Source organism: Pleurodeles waltl, chromosome 1_1, assembly GCF_031143425.1.
Source record: "Pleurodeles waltl isolate 20211129_DDA chromosome 1_1, aPleWal1.hap1.20221129, whole genome shotgun sequence".
Lineage (NCBI taxonomy): Eukaryota > Metazoa > Chordata > Amphibia > Caudata > Salamandridae > Pleurodeles > Pleurodeles waltl.
Genome location: NC_090436.1, coordinates 221466797 through 221488477, shown reverse-complemented (window position 1 = coordinate 221488477; position 21681 = coordinate 221466797). Strand labels below are relative to the sequence as shown.

The following is a 21681-nucleotide window of genomic DNA, read 5'->3' as shown; positions in this document are numbered from 1 at the left end:
TATCTCTCGTTTGTCGAGGAGTGCCTAGGTGACATCTGCGGCCTCGATCAGGGCTGTCTCAGTGGTGTAGTTGCTACAGAATCTGCATGGGGGTTTTGCAGAAGGTGATGGTGTTTAGTTGGTTGATGCCTTTTTTGATGACTTTGGCCAGGAAAGGAAGCAGGGAGATGGGTCTGTAGTTGCTAAGTTTGTTGGGGCGTCCACTGAAGGTTTCTTCAGCAGGGGTTTGATTTCTGCATGCTTCTAGTCTTCTGGGAAGGTGGCAGAATCCAGGGGGGTGTTGAGTAGGGCGGAAAGTTTGAGGCAGATCCTGGATGCCCCTAGGTTGAAGATGTGGTGGGGACATGAGTCGGTTGGGGCCCCTGAGTGAATGAACTTCATGATGGTGTCCGGAGTGGTGAGGTGGTTCCTAGTGTTTTGGTTAGTTCTTGTTGTTGATGGGATTGACGATGTAAGCGCAGTCAGTGATCCAGGTGTTGAAGCTTTCAATGCCCTGTTTCAGGTTGTTGTGGTGTTTGTGCAGGTTTGAGGCAAGGCTAATGGTCTCTGAGGCTGTCGGAGGACTCTTACCATGGAGGCAAGACTGCTGGTTTCTGGCAGCAGCACCACCGCATGTAGGGGACTTAGTCGATCCCACACCAACTACTAGCTGTCTGCCTAACCCTCTTAGCTAGCAGTAACTCACCCAAACCTAAAAAGTAATGGTGATTTATGGCAGCCTGATTCATGACACTGTGACTCCTCAGGGGAGTCATGGTTGGCAAATACAGCCCTTTTACCTCACTAGTACAAGTCTCACACAAGCACAGGCAGGCAAAGAGATGCAGGACAGTTGTCAGTGCATTTATTGATAAGACTGCACTCTATGATCAAGTATTTGAGATGCGATTATTAGGAAGATGAAACATCACAGTTAGAAATGAGGCAGTGCGTCTGAAGCAAATAAACAATCCCAGCATACTGGAATTGAACAGCACCTACAAATTCATACCTAAACTTCTAGCACGTACCTGAGACCATAGGTCAGCAAAGTGGCACACAGCATAGTATGGCTTCTCTGGCTGGAATGATCCCTCTAACCTTCTTTGGCCTGTGTGATGTTTTTATAGCAAAACGTGTTGTTTTCTGAAAAAACACGCTTGTCGTGGTAATGTGACTAAGCATTGAGGTTGGCTGCGCACTCTTGTGGCAACAATACTAGACAGATTATTATGTACAGCCTTGGGTAGAGGTTCAAGGTGAAATGTTGTACAAGGAAAGTATTAACAAAACGTTCACGCAGTAGCTACTGATTCGAAAAATAACTCATCCCTGCTAAAAGCAAGTGTTGCTAAAATGAATAAATGAAAATGAATTATGTAGCTAGGTAAAAGGGCACGGGACGCATGCCTGTGCTAAAATAAGTGTGCCCAAGTAAGGTGCTAAAATGAAACCATGATAAGGCCTTGTTCCAGCTGTGACAGGTGGTGTTGGGTTTGGGTGGTATGGGGGTCAGGATGATGAAATGTACGATTGAGTGGTCGGGCCATGTGAGTTTGGTGGTGTGGCTGTATGTTATGCGGTTGCTTGAGGTGGCGATTGCGTCGAGTATGTGCATTGCGATGTGTGTGTGGGGTCGTGTACAAGTTGAGTGAGGCTGATGTTCAGGCTATCTAGGAGGTTTGCAGAGTTGGGGTCAGCTATGTCGTCGAGGTAGAAGTTGAAGTTGCCCAAAAACATGTCCTTCGAAACGATAGTGTGGGGGTAATAAAATCCATGATGAGATTGCAGAAGATGGTTTGAGTTTCTGGTGGAGGGTATATGGGGCTACCCTAATGGTGGATTTGTCACCCGTTTGGATACTGAAGTTGAGGTGTTCCATTGTTGGGATGGTGTCATCCGTGGCAGTGGTGCATTTGATGATGGCGATTCTTTCACCTGACTTGTTGATGCGGTTATGGTGGGTGATTCTGTATCCTGCTGGTGTGGCGGTGGTGATGTCGGGGGCTGATGCATGGTTAAGCCAGGTCTCTGTTAGAAAGACAGTGTCAGGTGCGAGAGTGTCGATAAGGTGCCAGACCTCTGTGGCGTGTTTACTGAGTGAACGAGTGGTGAGGAGGACTGTGAATGCATGCTGGTGGTGAGTATCTGATGTTGCGCCTCGAGTGTGTTGGGTGTTGCAGAGAGGGGTGAGGGCATGCATGTAGTGGCACGTGAAGTGTCTGAGGGTGCTTGTGAAAGGTCCTACCGTTGTGTGTGTTGCAGCGTGTTGGCAGTGTTCGTGGTGGCGTCTAAGGTGCAAAGGGTTGGTAGAAGTGTAGCTGTGGGTGGGGGTTGGACCAGGGTTCTTGGCTCTGGGCACAGTCCAGGCGTGGACTGGTGTAATAGAATGTCATCTGCATGTAACATTAACTTTAACTGTGGGAATACCCAAAATGGCCTCTATTGATTTAACCACTATTGCTAGAGCCTTTAAAGCAACTGGAAACAGTAATGGGGATAAAGATTTGCCTTGTCAGGTGCCTCTCCTGATGTGTGTTATAGTGTATAGGAACCCTTTGCAATTGATCTTCGCAGTAAAGCCTTCATATAGCCATTTCATCATAGTTATGAAATTCAGGCCAGTGCCTATTCTGGTCATTGTCCTAAAAAGATAGCTCCACTCCTCTCTTTGTGTTAGCATCTTTAAGTATATCAACTTGTAGGTGGACTTTGCCTGCGGCCCATATCATATGTGAGGACCCCACAGAATATACATTTAAAGTGATGTAGTCTTTGAATTGAGTCAACAGTTGTGTTTTAGCCTTTAATCTTGGTGATTCAAGTTGTAAGTCCAGCTCAATTGGTATTGGGGCCAGGTATCCCTTTAGGTTTAATTTTACAACTTTATATGGACAGAAGTAAGTTAGTATGTATCAACAAATAATCAATTTTAGTTTATGTGCTATAGGGGAATACCAGGAATGTGTAGTCTTGTTCCATTGGGTGAAGGAGTCTCCATGGTTCAGTACAAAAGTGATTGTGTAAGAGTTAATGAAGGACACCTTTGTCTGGGCTGCTGCAGAGGTCTGGCAGTTCCTAGTAATGGAGAACTGCACCTGGCTCCATATTTCAATCTCCTCTTTTAATCACCTAAAGTCGATGGAATTCTGCCATAATCATGTTTTGAGATAAAACGTTAGCTGGGCTTGTTGGGGTGGGGGTTTATACAGAGCCCACTATTATGGATTTTAATTTTACAAAATGTACATGCAACCTGGGTCGATCAGTGTCTTTTGTACTTTTATTGTTAGGTTTTTGTGAAAGAGTATTGCAACTTATTTTTTTTCTGTAAGGCTTGGTATCTTTTATAGCTGCATCATTCTTGTGGCAGGAGCACGAAGATGAAAAAATACGGCCCACTGATTCTTTCCTAAGAGTATCCAATACTGTTTGTGAGCTATTGGTCTTTTGGAGGCTTTTAGGTACACACTTTTTTTTTCTTCATCTTGCATAGTTTGTCATCCTGCTGACATTCAAGGATCAAATAGATAACGGCTTGTTTATGGCCATGTGGCAGCATTAGGACCAGTGAGGGGGGCGTTCAATGTTAGTTTGTGACGTGAAGGCCCAGTTTGCTGTAAAGTATCAAAGAAGGGATATGTGATAAACACATGTAGAAATATAGAAAAGTGGGCTGGGGAGTAGTATAACTGATCAAGGTTTAATAGGGGGATCTAAATTTATCTCTGCTAGTGGCAAGTTTGCTTCTGAATTGCAATCTCTAGTCGATTATTTGTGTTTCAGAGCAAATGTAGTGGTACAGCTGTTTTTGGAAGAATGTATGGTTTTAGCGGCATATAATAAAAACCAGGTATCCTCAGTGGGTATTTTAGATCATTCCGTGGAGCATGGTCTAGGGAGTGTAAGGTTTCAAGTTCTTGTGGGTAATTCAATTTTTTTGGTCTGGTGTTTATCATTACGGTGCATTAGGGGAGGGCCTAGTAGGCCATATTGAAGATCATGGGCTTTCTGTCTGAGGCTCAGTACTAGGAATTGCTTCATGGCAAGGTTAGTTATGATGGGGGGAAATCAGCTGCGCTTTGCTGTTTGAATGATTCACTGTGCTTGCTGGTCCCGGAGGAACCAATGGCTTTGAGTCAAAACTGAGTCGATGTGCCTGTTTGATTTCTAGCCGTAGACTGAATTCCATATTGAGGAGCTGGAACAGCAAAGTATTTAAAAAACATTAACTTGCTGTCGTTTTCCTACAGTTCAGGAATGCCATTTAGACAAATGTTGTCATGTCTACTTCTGGCTTTTGACTCCCTGACTGTTTTTTTGGAGGCTACGGAATTCTGTTGCCCCAATTGGGACATTTAACACTATGGGGTCTTTCTGGCTGCAGACAGAAAGCTATCATTTCTGTATGCAGTAATTCAGCTCCTTAGTTGTATTTATTGTAGACTTCTCAGCTACACTGATATCTTAATTTCCATCAGTTCCTTCATTAGGGGGTCTAAAGTCCTGTTCATCATGGGGGTGTCGCTCTCCAGTAGTCTTTCTTTTGGCCAGATTTAATTGCTTCAGAGAACTAGAATTGTCTGGATGCTTTGGTGCCAGACATTTATTCACTTGTAGGCCTTCAAACTAAGCACAGGGGCCCCCAATCAGTGAAATGAAGCGGTCATTCCATAATGTATTGCCCTATATTGTTTGAGCAAAGGATTTGTAATTTGGGTCCTTTTTGACGCCTTCTGGAGAGCAGGAGATTCAGTCCTCATGTGAACATGGCGTGGTTCATGCATCCGGCAAATGAGAAGAAGGCCCACCTGTCCCAAACAAGACAAAGGATCACCACATACCTAGTGTTCCATATATCTTTGGTAAATCCTTGTAGCAGGAGGTGGCAGTGTGAGGTTATATGTGGTAGCAATCCGGCTAAAAATGGTCCTGGTCAGGGGATGGTTGCTGGCCCAGGGGAGCTGGTGGGACTGGTGGTAGAACTTGATGCTGTATAGTGGTTATCTATGGCAGCACTGGCACCTCTCGCTTCAGAATGGTAGTCTTTGTGTTCCCTGTAGCTGTGCAGTCGGGGGCAGTTGGGGCCGCCTGGATTACCGGTGTCTGCGATCCATGTGTAGAATTCCGAGCGTATCTGCTCAGATCTCTGAACTGGGTGATAAACAGATGTCTCAGATGTAGAAGCTACTTTCAGATACCCACAAGTCTTCCCTCATGTTAGATAAAGTACATTCTTTTAAACGCCATAGGTGCAGAGACGATAGGAACCCCAGTTTTGATGGTTTATGGAGCATTCCTCTCAGAGCTGATTAGAGGGCAGCATTCTAAGACGTGGCCAAGCCCAGTCTCCTGATAATTCATTTGACAAAGTGGAGCAAAATGTCTCCTGGCAGTAAGTGCTCTCATTTGACTCCTGGCCAACTCACTTTTATATCCTTCCTTGTGAATATATTGAAAACTATTACATTAGATGATAATAGCACTTCTTCATTAAAGTGCTTAGAAATGCTAAAACAGCGGTATTAAGCACTATATTAAAATGTACGTATAACTTTTAGGTTGAGCACAGCACCGCGTGAGCACTGCTTTTCCGACGTGTTGGTATGTATCTGGGCTTTTAACCACACCCACCGCACTCCCATCATTATCACTCGTTCATGGGCTTGCCCTTCAAAAATCCTTTATTTTCGTTGGTAAATGCGTTACGTTTATCCCTCCTTGGGGCGGTTTAGTTTCTGCCTTGGACAGTTCCCCTATTACATGGCTAATTACACTTTTGCCGATACGTTTGATTTCAAGCGAACTTCTTTTCCATTTTGTGTGCTGCTTCACGCTGATGCTGTGGTGCTTTGAATCGGCTCGCTTATATGAAACTGTATTACTTTCCATTTTCAATTTGTGGCAAGAAAAGTCCGGTTAGGAGTTTACAACACTAATAGCTCTGACTCAAGCAAATGCGAGACCGATTGCATTGCAAATGCTTGTTAACATTATCATGGTGTTGCTTGAATGTGAACTTACCTTGAAAAAAAAAAAGACAGGAGGCTTTTGGCAAAACAGTCACAGTTGGTTTAATTAAACACTATGGCCGGCAGAATAATTATTGAAGCCGGATCTGAGGACTGTCTCAAAGCACAATTGATCTGAGCGGTGTTTTATACATTTCTCTGAGCACCATAAAGCAATTACAGCATTCCTTTTAGGTAAAGAATGTGGACCGTTTTCTTGAAGTCATAAATAAGGTCCTGATAACAAATGCCGGTGGGCCTCAACCTTGCGTGGAAACAATGTGGGCCATGGGGTAACGTGTCCAAATGTCCAGCCTGAGGGGTGTTTGATTGCTGCATGTTTCTGTGTTCTGATTGGCTAGGTGTTCCTAACTTCATGTGGCATCTGACTTTATGGTGTTTCGGGAATGTGTGCACCCCTCTGGCCATGTGTTTTATTGGGGCCAATTTCCTTGGACCATTGTGGTGTTGCTGCACATACCTGTGGGATTGATCTGACTTTCTTGTTTGCACATTTGTCAGCTGGTTACATACCGCCCCACCTGTGACCTTTTAATCAGTAACCTAAGGCCTAGGCCTCAGAGCCTGCCTGACCATGTACTTCTGAGACGGGGTTGATGGAGAGATCATGAGAGGTGAATTTGACAATAGTGATGCAATTTTGTTCTTATATATGAATGGGTCATGGTGTGCATTGACATAGATTTTTTTTTTGTCCAATATTAACAATGGAAAGACAACTATTTGCAATGCAGACTGCCCTGCACTAGACATTTGTAAGCGGGAGACTTGCTCTTTCCTTCATTCATTTGTTACCTTTATGTCTGGGCTTAAACGGTAGAAGCGAACGAGTCCTTGGCATTTCCGTATTTAACACATCTTCAGATACAGGTTATTCCCTTATTAATGGTCCAACTATCACCTCTGTAGGGAACTTGTTCAAGCATTTCAGAATCCCGAGAGGTAAATGTGAAACTGGAAGTTGCCTTTCTTCATTGACATTGTTACTAGTGAGGAGTAATTTTATTTTCTCTGCATATTCTTCAAACTCTCCTTCGTTCATCCTGTCCTATTTTAAACAACTCTTTTCACTGATATAAATATAGCAGCTTTGAGCAACACCAGTTAAACCTTGTGCGCTTTGTTCCGAAAATGCTAAATAACGCATAAGTAAATTTGCTTTGGCATCTCTGGTATGATTTTAGTGCTGTCAATCTGTAAAGGAGGTAAATAGTCATTGGTTACAGTGTTGCTGAATATGTATACATTCTACTTCTGTGATTATTTTTTTCTGTGGACAGTTGACTATCACATATTGCATATAGCTATAAAGAATGCAGTGTAAATGTGCATAAGTGAAGATGGTAAAGAAAAACCCTTTGTGCGTAATGAATGTCTTCAGTTGTTTTGCTTTTCAGATTAAATGGGTACAAGTGCATCACGGATACGCTCCAGGAACTGGTGAACCAGAGCAAAGCTGCTCCTCAGTCTCCTAGTGTTCCCAAAAAACCTGGCCCTCCTGTACTGTCCTCGGATCCCAATATGCTGAGCAATGAGGAAGCAGAACAGCATGTAAGGATTTATTGTAAAATCCCAAACTACATTTTTAGCACTCATGGTTACTTTTCTTGTAATTTTCTAACCTTCTGATATACCAAAAATATATCACAGTTTTTTAATGGCAGAAATACCCATTACAATCTCATGGCAGTGACATGTGGAATGGAAATTGTCAGCCAAAGTCCTTGGCCATCGGGTGCTAAAAACGTTGTCTGGAACTGATCTGTTAAAAAGTATTTCTAACCTTTTTTCTCCCTTTCTTGCCTTTACATGATTCCCTTCATTTCTCTTAAACATTGTGGGTTTTATGCGGACTAGCCTTATTTGTCCACATCTGTAGCACATAGTCAGTCCCATTGCTTGATTTGTGTTAAGCTGAGGCAGGATATGAAAGGACTGTGACTAGTTGCATGTACTTAATTAAATATGCAAATGTGTAGGTGTGAACCTTTTAGTTGTGGTTCAGACGTCATTGGCTGAAACTTTAACATCTAATGGCAAATACTTACAAAACTCTTTAATATTGCTTGGTAGCTCTGGCACAACTCTGGTCTCGTGGCTTTCCTCTGACATAAGGATCCAATGATGGTGGTGAAATTCAATGAACAATAGTAGAAGGAGGCAGTAAGATCCCTATCTGAGGTCTCTTGGGCTGTGGATCCCATTGCAGCCCCTACCTTAGGGTCTTTCCTAAAGACTCCTGGTATAACTGGACTCCAGCAGGGAGTGGGACCTTCCAGGAGGCTGAGATGTGTTGTGTTAAGTTGTGAGAACAACTGCAGACAAAAAAGTATGTAGCAGAGTGTATATCTGGCTGTGAGCCTGACACCCTCGCCATCCCCTGGATGAAACTAGAATCCCATAACAACTAATATGTTGGCAAAGCCCTTCAAGAGATCCTGGAAGGGGTACTTTGGGTCATCCAGAGGCACTGGTGCTAGCTTAGGCAGTGGCAGACTATCTTTGTAAGACCATCAAGAAATATGCACCTCACAGAAAATGAGATCCTCCATTTGGAGTGTTTTGCACACACATAGTAAGGAGATGTGCCCTTGATGGAGGTTGAGATAGCAGTGCTATAAGAGTGAAATAGGGTAGAGTTAGCAAATTTTATGACCCGTGCATTTGCATCAATTTCTCACAGTTACCTGCTGCAACCAGTAGTAAGAATTTAATGGTAGAAGGGCTGCACTTTCTGTATTGAGGGTTTCCCTTGTGGGGGGGGATTCTTTTTGGAGTGGAGGTTGGTTGAGGAGGAATTCTTTTAGTAGCTTATTGAAGGTCTGATGGGAAGGGTTAGATATGATGTGAATAGGTATCGAGTTCCAGATTCTCGGGGCGTTGCTTGTGAAGGAACATGTCCGAGTTTTTTGCTTCTGGGTTTTGGGCAGGAAGAGGAGGAAGGTGTGATCTTGTTTGACCTGCTTTCAAGAGTTTATTGGCGAGGTATTCTGGATTCCCAGTGTGAAGGGCTTTGTGTGTTAGGCAGGCAGTTCGGAACGAGCAACGGGCTTCGATTGGGAGCCGTTTTAGAGACTTCAGGGCAGGGGAGATGTGGTCATATTTTTTAATTCCAGTCACCAGTCTGGCAGCTGCATGGAGGGTGGCCCTCATGGGGGCAAGTTGGGATTTGGCCATGCCAGTAAGGATGAAGATCCCATAGTCAAGAGTACCAGTGCTTGTGTGGCCTGTTTGAGATCGTCTTGGGGAGTGAAAGATTTGATTTTGTTCAGTAGTTTAAGGCTGTGGAAAGCATTGTTGGCGTTCTTCTTGATGTGGTCCTGCATAGTCAGGTTGGAGTCCAGAGTGATTCCCAGTGACTTGACCATGCTCGTAGGGGTGAGATTGCTTTTGAGAGCGTCAATGGATTTCAGCCATTCTTGCATCTAGGGGAGCTGGTTTGATTTTGAAAGGAGGAATAATTCTGTCTTATCCTGGTTGAGTTTGAGATGGTTGTGGGATAGCCAACAGTGAGCATCTTTGAGGGTGTTGTTTATGTGGTGGATGTCTTCTAAAGAGGATATTTCAATGTAAAGTTGAGTGTTGTCAGCATAGAGATGGAAGGGGATGTTGGCTCGATTGAGAATGGTGGTACGAGGGTCCATGTAGATGTTAAAGAGTGTGGGAGAGAGGACAGATCCTTGGGGGACTCCTCTGGTGATTGAGGTGGGCGAGGTCATGTTATGTATTTTACTTGTTGTGTTCGGTTTTGTAGGAAGGAAGAGAACCAGTAGAGGACTGTGCCTTCTATGCCTACTCTCTTTTGGAGAGAGTCCAGAAGGAGCTTGTGCTCGACTGTGTCGAAGGCTGCTGTTAGGTCAAGGAGAATCAGAAGGCAGCATCGGTCAGCGTCAAAGGTGTTGCGGAGGTCATCTACTATGTTGAGATTGGCTGTTTCTGTACTACAGCCTTTTTGGAAGCCTAATTGTAGAGGGTTAAGAAGGTTATCATCAATGTGTTGGGTTAGTTGGTGGAGAACACATTTCTTGAGAGTTTTGGCAAGGAGAAGGGTAGGTTGGAGACTGGTCTGTAATTATGGAGGATGTTGGGGTCGGCTCCTGGTTTCTTAAGAATCAACGTGATTTGGCCTAGTTTGAGGCAGTCAGGAATCACACTGGTTTGTAGGGAGCTGTTGATGATCTTGGTCCAGATCAGGGTGAGAGACTGGTGGAGTATTTTTGCCAGGGAGGATGGGAGAGGGTCAGCTAGGTGAGAGGATGTTTTGGAGGTGGACACTAGTTTGCAGATGTCTGATGCCAGGAGAGGGTGGAAGGTTGTCCATCCAGCGGGGGTCAACAGTTGAATGTGGTAGGGAGATAGACTTCAGTTCTAAGGGGCAGGTTGTCAGAGGGGGATGGGCAATGGATATTATTTTTAGTGGTAGGCGGTGGGGGGAGCTCTGTTTGGTGGAGTATTCGGTACTAGGGAAAGCTCAATCTCAGTGATTTTATCGTTGATGAAGTTTGCGAAATTGACACACGTGTCTTTGGTTGCAGGTATGGGGTTAGGGGGAGGTTTAGTAGTTTGTTGTTTGATGATGTTGAAGAGCTCCTTAGGGCAGTTTTTGGCTCTGTCTAGAGCATTGTGGAAGAAGATGTTTTTTTTGTTGGTTATGTGTTTTTTGTAGCTTCTCCATTCCCTTTTGAGTTGTTAAAGGTGGGTAGTGGAAGGGTCGGATCTCCAGAGTCTTTCAGCTGCTCTAAGTTTTCTTCTTTCTAAATTGAGATCATTGTTAAACCAGGCTCTGGATGGTGTGTTTCTCGCTCTTTTCAGTTTCATAGGGGCTAATTCATCAAGCATGCTAGTAATAGTTGAGTTGTACTGGGCGGTTAACTCCGTAGTTGAGAGGTTGGTCGAAGGGGGAGGTAGTAGGGAGCTGATTTTTTCGTAAAGAGTAGTTAAAGAGATTTGGTCAATGTTTATTTTCCATTTAAGTGTCTTTTGAGATTGGGTAGTGTGTTGGGGAGTATAGTTAAGATGGAATAGAATGATGTGATGGTCTGACCAGTCGACAGGAAGGATATCGTCAATCGTGAGTGAGTCTTTATGAGCTATAATTGTATCTAGTGTAGCTCCTTTGATGTGGGTTTGGCCCTTGCAGTGCTGGGCAAGGTCTTTGCTGTGTAGAAGGCCATTTAAGGATTGGATGAGAGCATTGTTCTCGTCATTCCATCGGAGGTTGAGGTCGCCCAAGATGATGGAGTTGGGGCATGAGAGGGAGCAGTGCGTTATTAGGTCAGCTAGGTGATCAATGAAAGGTAGCGTGTTACCTGGGGGGTGGTAGAGAAGGTGGAAGGTCACCTTGGAATTGTCACTCGTCTTGATGGAGACATTAAGGTGTTCACAAGAGTTGTAGTTGAATGAGTCTTTTATCTCTATTTCAATATTATTTTTGTGAGTGATGGCAATGCCTCCCCCAAGGCGGTCTTTTCTATCTTTGTTGGTAATTGAGAAACCAGGAGGGACGAGGATATCCATGAACGGTTGCGAGTGTTCAGTCAGCCAAGTTTCTGTGACGAAGGCAATGTCAATATTATGATTAAGGATGGCATCAGCTAGATCCACTGCATGTTTGACTGCCGATCTGCAGTTAATGAGCGTACAGTTTGTATGCTGATAGATCTTGGGGTCTGGAATGGAAGGGGTCAGGGGGATATTGACGAGGTGAGCTGGGGGTCTTGGTGAGGATGGAGGTATGAGATGTCGACCTAGACCTGTGATGACGTGGATGTTGGATGGGGGGTTCGGGATGGATAACAGCGAGTTTTAGGACTGAGCGAGTTTGATTGCTTCGTTGTGTGACTATGGCGAGTTAGTTATTTTTGGCCTTGAGGTGTTAAGGTAGAAGGGCCTGGAGGGCCAGTTAAGAATCTGTGGGGTGGTCATGTCCGGTGTAGGCGTGTGTGCCAGGGTTGGGAGGGGTGAATCAACAAGTTGAGGTTTCTCGCTATGATGTTGATGCCCTGTATGATGAGTTTAAGTTGGGATTCAAGGTTGGAGAGCCGTTCGTTAATTTTAGAAGTGGGAGTGGAGTTGGTTGGAGGGGTGCGGGTGATGTCGCTCTTATTGTGAGGGGTCTGATGCGACTGTTTCTGATGGTTCTTTAGATCCCTGGGTAGTATGTGGGAGGAGACAGTAGTAGAGTGTTTGGGATTGGAATCTGGAGGTGCGTTAGAGGTGACATAGGAAGTGGGCGGAACAAGAGTGTCTCTTCGATTTGTAGAGTCTAGTCTGTTTGTGGGAGGTAGGAGAGGGGGTTTGGGAGGGGGAACTGTGCTAGGGGAATCTTGGAGAGGTTCAGGGAGTGGGGGTGGTATTGTGTGAGAGGATGACGGTGGTGTGGGCTGGAGATCCTTTAAGGATGTTGTGATTGAAGGTTGTAGGGTTTAGGGAGTTAGGGGCTTGGTCAGGGGCAAGGGGTTGATGGGGATGGGTGAGTCGCTCAAGTTGTGGATGGTGTCTGTAGGAACGGTGGGGGAGCTGGGGTAGTGTTAGAAGGGGGTTGGTGGTGGGGGTAGAGTGAAGTTCTATGGGGCTGGGGATCTTAGGGGTGGGGCTCGTGTGTTGGGGCGTTGTGGTTGTGAGAAGGCTGACTTTAAAGAAGGGAATATGGGCTTGAAAGCTCTGAGGTTAGTGTCGTTAGCTTGAATCATGATGGTTCTGTTTCTGAAAATGGAGATGATGACATTTCCCTGGAACGTGGGCGAGCTGGAGATTGAGAGTTTGCAGCCATATGGGATGTTGGTAGTTTTAGAGGTGAGGAGGTGGCTGGTAGGTAGAGTGTTCCATCTAGCTGGGCGTTTGGTGAAGAAGATAAGATCTGTCCTTTTTGGGCTTTTATGGGCATTGCAGTAGGTGTCGGCAATAATAGCTCCAGGTGTTGCCTGATTAGTTTGCGATTAAAGTTTTTAAGCGCAGTGGAGGAGAGGTTGTAGCATGGCTGCGACTTTCAAATGATGAGAGGGCATTTATGTTTGGAAATCGCAAGGCTGTTCATCCATAATGAGGGACTCCAGTCTGAATTTATTAGCAGTGTGGAACCTACTAGAATCTGCATCTGGTTGAAGAAATCTGTTCATTGTACTATATATAGCTGACAAGGAATCAGTGATGCCTAATCATCCGGCTTGCCTTTCCTTTATGTGAAGTCAAGTATTAGAAAGGATATTAACAATTTTCTTTTTCTCTAAGATAATGACATTGTCATGAGTATACTGAGATCATCTTTTAGTGCCATGTGTAAAAAAGAAGCTGGCTATCTATGTGGTGTACCATTGTAAAGGGACACTAGGCAGATAGTCCAGGGCGACCATTATTGGCTGATTAAGATAATAACCCTAAAAGCTCTCTTTTGTGTTAGTGTGGGTGAGCAGTTAGGTTAATTAGAGGACAGTGTTAAGCTTTTATTGCACACAGAGTCAGCAAGCGAGATTCATGCTCAATAAAGTAATCTAACACCAATTTATAAAAAATAACGGATTTTATATGAATTTAGATACCAAGATCATTGAAACTGAGTAAGTACTTTTCGTGATATGAATTTTCATACATTTCAAAAGATGCAATTTCTGGAGCGGTAATGTGATCATATGGGGGGAAAACATATACTGCATTATGGCACTTAGAAGCAACTTACAGGACCAATCATCTGGAGTTAAGGTACGTATGGGGCAAGATCCAAGGCAGCACCAACAGGTCACTTCAGGAGGCACAGGGGCATCCGGGTGCAGAGGTGCTTTTCAGCGTCTGGATCCCCAGTGTTATCCTATGGGAAAGAAACAGATGCTGCATTCGGACACCCAGCAACGACTTACAGGACTGTTATTTTGAACTTGAGGTGAGTATGGGTGAAGGGCAAGGCTGCACCAGGAGGTCACCTCGATCCGACTGCTGAGGTGTTATGCATGTCCCATTCACTTCAATCGAGATCGTCCAGTCAGAAAGAGGCTGCAAGAGGGTCTGGGGGGGCCACTCCTGGGGATTCCACAGGGGGTTCAGGTCTCAAAATGCTCGGGACGTGGGGACACATTTGGGCCTCTTCTTCGGCCGGGTTCAGAGGTGTCTGGCTTTTGGCATCAGAGGTACTCACGGTAGAGGGGCCTGCCTAAAGAGGCTGCAGGTGGCATTGGGAAATCCAAGGTGGGTTTTGGCGCCGGAGGGCCTCTGGACCACGTTGACACTGTTGGCCCACTTCAACTTGGGCTATGTGGTCAGTGGTGCTGTCTTCGTGAGTCTTCTTTGGAGCCTGCAAGGTGCAGGGAAGCTGCTCCGCTACTCCACAGGAGATCCTGGCTACTTGTACAAGTGCTGGCAGTCCTTCCAGGCTTTTGGAGGCAGAACAGCTGAGGATGAATCATCTTTGGCACAATTGTTAAGGACAGCAGACTGGCTGGCGGGGATGGGGTCAAGTCAGTTGCTGTTCCTCAGATCTTGCTTTTTGTAGCTCTTCAGGTCCTTCTTCTCACAAGGTGGTGGAATTACTAATTTTGTGTTCACTTCAGACTTCAGTCCAGCTGAGCAGTGCAACACGTCTTCCTGACTAGCTATTTTTCCCACTTGTCCTGGTGCCAAATGGGCCTCAGGGCAAGGGGCTACTTTTCCCAGGAATAGGGGAAGCGGGGTTCGCATGCCAAAGGTGGCAGGGACTTTGAAATCCCTGGCCTTGGCATACAGGTTTACTAGCCATCCTGTTAGCGGAGGTGATAACACCTCCTGCCAGAGCAGGTACTGTTTCTGACCTCTGATATCAGAGGCTGTCACCTTAAGGGGGCCAGAAACTCATCTGTGGGGGCAGGCGTCAAGACCATTCAGCCAGCACACTAGAAGACTAGTAGGTTTCAGGGGGCACCTCTAAGGTGCCCTCTGAGTGTATGTCATAATCAGTAAGGTTTTATTAATGCAAGGTGTTTGATACCAAACACCACTATTTTCAGTGCAGTCATCATGTAGCTAGGTCACTCGTGCTGTCAGTGTCCAGTACATGTTTCAAGATGGCTGCCCAGTCACTTGCCATGCCTAGGAATGGAGCTAGACATCACAGGGGCATATCTGCTTGTACAGATGTGTCCTCACATATATTATTAAAATGCAACCTGACTTAGGGCTCTTAAGGCCTGCTATAGGGGTGACTTCCCTATAATGCATGAAGTGACTTTGACATGGCACACAATGTGTGTGCAATTTATGTGTGGGTCCCTTAGGGTGACATAAGTTATGCTGCAGCCCTTAGGGGCCCTCTTTTGTTCCCATGCCTGTAGGCACTAGTTGTACCAGTTACCAGGGACTTACGAAGGTGGTAAAGTCCTGTGCCAATTGTAAACAATTCGACATATCTTGTTTTTAAGTAAAGAGCACTGGCACTGAGGTCTGTTTAGTAGGCCTCAGTGCACTGTCAGTGTCAAAAATTAGCATCGAGTAATTCTAAAGGGGGCAAAAAGTGGGGGGACATCTGGAAAGAAGCCCAGTTTCCTACACCTTAAATATGATTGCCACTGTCTAGCCTAAGGCTCTCCATCAACAAATCCACATCTCACCTCCCATCATACAGAGCCTGCACTTCATTGGTGCTAAGTCCATCTGTGTTTCTGGAGAAAGGTGCTCTTGAAGCTTTGATATTTTACATTGTTGTCTCTGTTAGTTTTATGGTTGGGGCCTTTTGCTCTTTGACAACTGCTTACTCTTTTTAGTTAAACATATTCCTGTAATGGACTTAATATTAGGCGTGTCTGCCAGACCAGATCTGCGTTTCCAAGAAGGCATCTTGGGACATACAGTAGTGAATGACGGATGCTAATCTAGCGTGTGCAAGGCATTCTGCGCTTTTCTAGCTGTGGCCACAGTGGTAGCAAATGCATCTTCCATTGGTTGGGGAGGTCATCTGAGGAAACTCTTTAACTGCATAAATCTGTTCGAGCTGCATGCCATTCGGCTGGCCCTCAAGGCATTACTGTTATCGATCAAGAGCAAATTGATTTGGATGCCATGTGCTGCTGCAGCTATTAGGGTTGTGCTGGCTCTTGTTTTCTCTGTCTGGATGTGTTTATGTTGTGGTGCCTGCTAACACTATGGAATCTGATTGTCAGTCTGTCATCTGGCAGTGTTTCTCAACATCAGGGCAGACAGACTTAGCAGGTGTCATTTTGCTGACAACCAGTGGTTTTTGCACACAGAGTTGGCTGAGGGATCTTTGTTGTATAGAATAAGCCAGTGGTGGACATGTTCAACACATGTTGAAATGCTTGGTATCCATTTCCGACATAAGGGTCGCTGGGGAACATACGCTAACTCTGGTGGGATGTCTGCATTTGGTACATATTTGCACCACTGCCTGGCATCCCAGGTGAGCTGATGAACATGAGATAGGCCAAAGCCTAGGTTCCAGAATACTTTGTACGAAGCAAAGTTCCAGGATTCTTCATCCGAACATCGACAATTTACACTTCATGCATGGTGTTTGAGCAGAAACAGCTTAGTGACTTAAACTTTCTGGCTGAAATTGTGAATGTCATTCTGGCAGGTCACTGCCTGTCCACCAAATTCATCTCTTCAGCTCATTGATCTTTGTTTGCCTCCTCTTATGTGACCAAGCTTAAACAGACACAGTTGGCATATTTTCTCTAATTTGTTTTGTCTTTATTTTGGACCTGCAACTGTTTGCTGTCAGCATTGGTTAAAGTTTATTAATCTGCTTTTTCCGCCTTACCTCGTTGCCTGTTGAGATGTTTTTCTTTCTAAGATATTGCCCCCGTTTCCTTTATCAAGCTGCATGGGTTATGGCTTCTTACTCTGAAAACTGTTTGCTCATTGCAATCACTTCTGCACTTTGCGTGAAGGAGCTTCAGGCTTTGTCAGGGAGCCCTAGACCACTCCACATGCAACTCCATTTACGAGCTTCTTCCCTGAAATCTGGACCAATGCATACTCTTCCAAAAGTGGTGTCACCCTTTCATTTTAGACAGTCATTTACGCTTCCCAAATTCTTTGTTTTTCCACATCCATCCAAAGAGGATGAGAGATTGCATTGATTGGGCTCTTGGTAATCCCTTAGTTCCTATATTGATATGACTAAGGAGTATTGCATTAGAGCTGTTCCTTGGTTTCACTGGTGCAAAGGGGAAGAAAGTGTTCATGAAGCAAACTTTATCCAGGTGAATTGTCCTCAACATCATGCATTTGGTTAAAAAAGAGCGTTCTGAAGACCTTAAGGTTCTACTTGATCAAAGGCTGCGAACATGGCTCTAGCTTGGGTTGTTTCCATTTTGCAGAGCTATCACTGTGTGGGCTGCATCCTTATTTTCACTAGGTACTATTGCATCGATTACCTGGTCTGTAAATAGAAACTTCCATCAGAAGAATGTTATCTTTGGTAATTTTCTTTCAGGTGGTTCCTCTATCTACGTGCAGATTTCATTACTTCCTGCCCACCTTCCCTTCCTGAGTAATGGGCTTTAAGGTCTAACCAGGTTCTAGGTTAGGATCACTCACTGCCTGTTATCGCATCACTCTCCTCAGCCGCTCTCCCTATCTAAGGGCATGGCAGAAAGAAAGAAGGCTAATGGCTGTATGGGGCAGCATATCACCTTGCCCGCCTTCTTAGCCCCACCTCATCCTTCCAAAGAAAAGGAGACACTCCACCTTCTGGACCCAAAAATAGTGTGTACTTCTTCTTTGATTGTACCAGAGAGTTCTGGATGGACCATCACGTTTTCATTGGATACCGTGGGGCGAGGAAAGGAAAGGCCGTACAGAAATGGACCATCTTACAATGGATAGTGGTCTGCATTAAAATGGGCTGTGCATTTTTCCACGAAAGAACCCCTTGAGGGCTGGGGTGCTCAATCCACCAGAGCTAGGACTGTGACCACTGCATTAGCTAGTGGAGTTCCAGTCCTGTACATCTATCAGGCAGTCATGTGGGTGACTACATGCACATTCACCAAGCACTGTTGCCTGGATATCCATATTAGTCATGACTGGCATTATGACTGTTCAATGCTCCAGGACTTCGTGGTCTGAATCAGTTTACAGACATCCCTCTGGTGATGTATTGCTTGGGTATTTAGTCTAAAGTAAGGAATCTGTGGCTAGAGGTTTCTATCAGATGGACAAGTTACTTACCTTGTGTGTAATACCTTATCTTTTAGAGGCTCTATATAGCCACAGATTCCTTGCCGACACTCTCATCCTACTGCAGACGGACTTCTCTGCATTGGGTACCTTTCTGAGTTCCTTAGTGCCTGCACACCAGTTATCAGCATAGCTAGTGACTCTGTGCGTCTGGCACCGAAAGGTTGCAAAAAGAAACTGATGTCACCGTGCTAGGTGACGTGTATATAGGCACTGTATACATCACTTCCTGCGCTGACGTCACAGAGCAGAAGAACGGCACCTACCTGTGCACAGAGGTACTGCTTAAAAAGTTTCCAGGTACAGTCTGACACCTGGGGATAATTCTAAGGTAGGGAATCTGCAGCTAGATAGAGTCTCTGCCAGATTTTACCAAAGGTGAGTAACTATTTGATGATGCCCCACTGTATAGCTTGGTGGGCAGACTCTATTTGGATTAAATATGACTCCATTCTGTTTTGGCTCATAAGCTTAAGCCGAGTAAATGAGCTACTGGCATTGTTTGTTCAGATTCTAATACTATTTTTCATAAGTACATAGTTGTTTATACATTTATGATGTTCTATTCCGAGGTCTTGTCATATTTATGTTCCAGTAAGGAGATTATACACCCTCCTCTGATTCTCAGGTGATGTTGGACTCAATTTTACTTTGGCATCACTAAGAGGCTTCTCATTCCTGTAAACAGACCTCTAGAGAATCAGTTGCCTGGTGGGTTGTCCCCAACACAGACCATAAGCATTGCACCATGGATGGTCCTCATGCATAGCTTTTTTTGGTTAGATTCTAGTGGTTATCGAGGTGACCATCTCCCTTACAGTTAATAGCTTGCCAGTGCCATGGGTAAGGAATAAGGGTTGATTAGTTCTACGATTTAGTAGAGTTCACTTATGTAGTCCACTGTCCTCCACTGTTCCCCCATTCACCTCTCAGAAGTATAGCAGCTACATCATTGCTTATAGCCAGAGAACCTCTCCTTGAAGTCTGCCATGAATTGACGTGCTCCCTGCAGTTCTGGAAAGAGTCAGCAGTTCTTCGGGTGGTGCCCTTCACAAGTTGTTTGCTAGTTGCAATTCAAAACAATTGAATCTATGTTTCAATCATAGTGACGAATGAGAATGTACTCATGTTTCGCTATAGATCACCAGAATTGAGTTATTTTAGAGATCATATGCAACCTACTTTTTTCCATATGATTCTATGTGTACACTCTTCACTCTTTCTTTCTTTCTTTGAAGCTCTCAATATGACCTGCAAGGATGGAGGTTAGGCCCCTCCACTTCTTCGACTGAATGTAAGATAGGCAGCACATATTGCTTTAATGTTTGCCTGCTATTTCAGTTGGTAAATAAAATATACTGATATTTTCGGTGCTACGATTGGAAATCATTCAAAGCATGTTAATCTCTGAAAGATAACACTGGAGAAATGATTCTGCAGGTAAGTAACTTAGGGCCAGATGTAGCAAAGGTTTTTACCCATTCTGTGTCTATGGGAAAAAGTGTTCGTACATATGGCCCTTAGTTTCTTATTTAAGTTCAGCCGCATTTAGAAGAATAAGAAATGCACTTTTTGCGATACATCTGGTGTCTGATCTATTTCTTTTTTCCATCTTAGTTTGAGCAGATGCTAAAACTCACGCAGCGTTCAACAGATGAACTGTTTAATATTGCATTATATAATTGGCTAATCCAGACTGACCTGACGGACAAGCTATTAGAGGTAAGATGCTGTATAGTGATGGGATTAGTTAAAGGAATTAGATATTTTCAAAAGACATACATTGCAGACTTTTGTTCACTATAAAATATGAGAGCAATTTAATGCTATAAATGTGGAAAATAATATCTAAATGTATATATTTTGTTTTATTCTGTTTCCATCATTTTAGTTTCATGATTATTTGTATATTTCTTTTAGATAAATTCTCCATATTTGGAGCCTTATTTGGTTCGTATGGCCAAGATTGATCAAAATAAGGTCAGATATATGGATTTGCTTTGGAGACACTATGAGAAAAATCGGAATTTCGGTAATGCTGCCAGAGTATTGGCAAAGCTGGCAGATATGCACAGGTACAATTTGGCAAGATCTATAAATAAAATGTTAGCTTAATTTGTAAATTCCAGTGCCTGGTAGCTTACACATTATATCCCTCCCATGCCATTGACAATCTTTGATACCATTAGGAGGAAAACAGTTCAACCTATTTAAAGACTGTGATGCATGCTTGGCTGGCTATGCCCCTCTTTTAGCCAAACCATTGCTGCCTTTTTAACTTTTGTCTCTATGCATTGAGACAAAACAATATGCAGAGGTTTTCAAAAAGAGTGTACATGGCATACTGTTATGGAAAACTAAGTACTCGTTGTCAGGAATGGTAATGTTCCATCTGCATTTCAAAAAGTTCCTTGGGCCCTAGCTTTCCGGAGGTGAGTGGTGAGGGGAGAATCCCCCGCTGGCATCTGAATTATGTATCCATCCACCCCACAGAAAGAAAAAATGTAGGCCACCAATAGTGAAGGAACCTCCTACCTCCTTACAAGAAAGGAGCCTCAAGGTGAGACCAATGTAAAATATTTACCTAGGGAATCAAGGGAATTTTGAAAGGCAGGCCCAGGAACGAATTAAAGTGATGAGCGTGCTTAAAGCCCACAGAATAGATTACAACATGTTGAGAAGAGCATCGCATGGGCTGCTATGCTCGACCTAAAAAGGGCTCCTGAACCACATAGTAAATGTATGTTAGTTATACTCAACCTGTGGCAAGGCCGTACAGTGGATGCGCTCCATCCTGACTGGCAGAACACAGAGCCAGACTCCCGCCCTATCTGCCAGAACCTACAGAGATGAGCTGTGGATTGCCCCAGGGCTCCTCCCAGAACCCCATACTCTTCAGCATCTACATAGCCCAGTTGCATCCATGGCCAGAAGCCACGGACTGAACATAGTGTCCTATGCCGACAAAACCCAGCTGATGATCTCACTGACCAAAAACCCTACAACTGCCGAGAACAACTTCCACAACCAGATGGAAGCCTTCGCTGCCTGGATGAAAGAGAACTGCCTCAAGCTCAAATCAGAAAAGACAGAGATCCTCATCCTGGGACCCTCCACATGCGCTAAAGCCCCCCAACTCCCTCCCTCCCTCAGCAAACCACACACAGCCTCAGCTTCATTCTGGATTCAATTCTTGCTATGACCTGCCAGGTCAACTCTGTTGCATCCTCCTATTTCCACACACTCCAACTTCTCCAGAAAATCTTCATATGGGTCCCAAACGACTGCATTTGAAGAAACTACAGCACACCCAGAATGCCTCCACAAGACTCCTCTTCAACATCCTCTGCCGCCAGTGCATCTCCAAACATCTGACAGACCTCCACTGGCTCCCCGTCGAGTTAAACATCAGCTTCAAACTCCTCGTCCACGCATACAAGGCTCTCCACGACCTAGGACCTACCTACCTCAACCACAGCATCACCTTCACTCCCCCGCCAGTCCT

General features: G+C 44.6%; 1 protein-coding gene across 2 annotated transcripts in view; it reads left to right on the top strand.

Annotated features, from left to right (window-relative positions):
* The window catches only part of NUP155 (nucleoporin 155), a 546729-nt gene that overhangs the window by 284223 nt on the left and 240825 nt on the right, over nucleotides 1–21681 (top strand). For both annotated transcript variants that reach the window (XM_069221247.1, XM_069221245.1), the window contains 3 exons: nucleotides 7409–7562; nucleotides 19794–19898; nucleotides 20097–20251. In XM_069221247.1, coding sequence (XP_069077348.1) covers nucleotides 7409–7562; nucleotides 19794–19898; nucleotides 20097–20251 — 414 coding nt within the window. The remainder of the gene's footprint in view (nucleotides 1–7408; nucleotides 7563–19793; nucleotides 19899–20096; nucleotides 20252–21681) is intronic.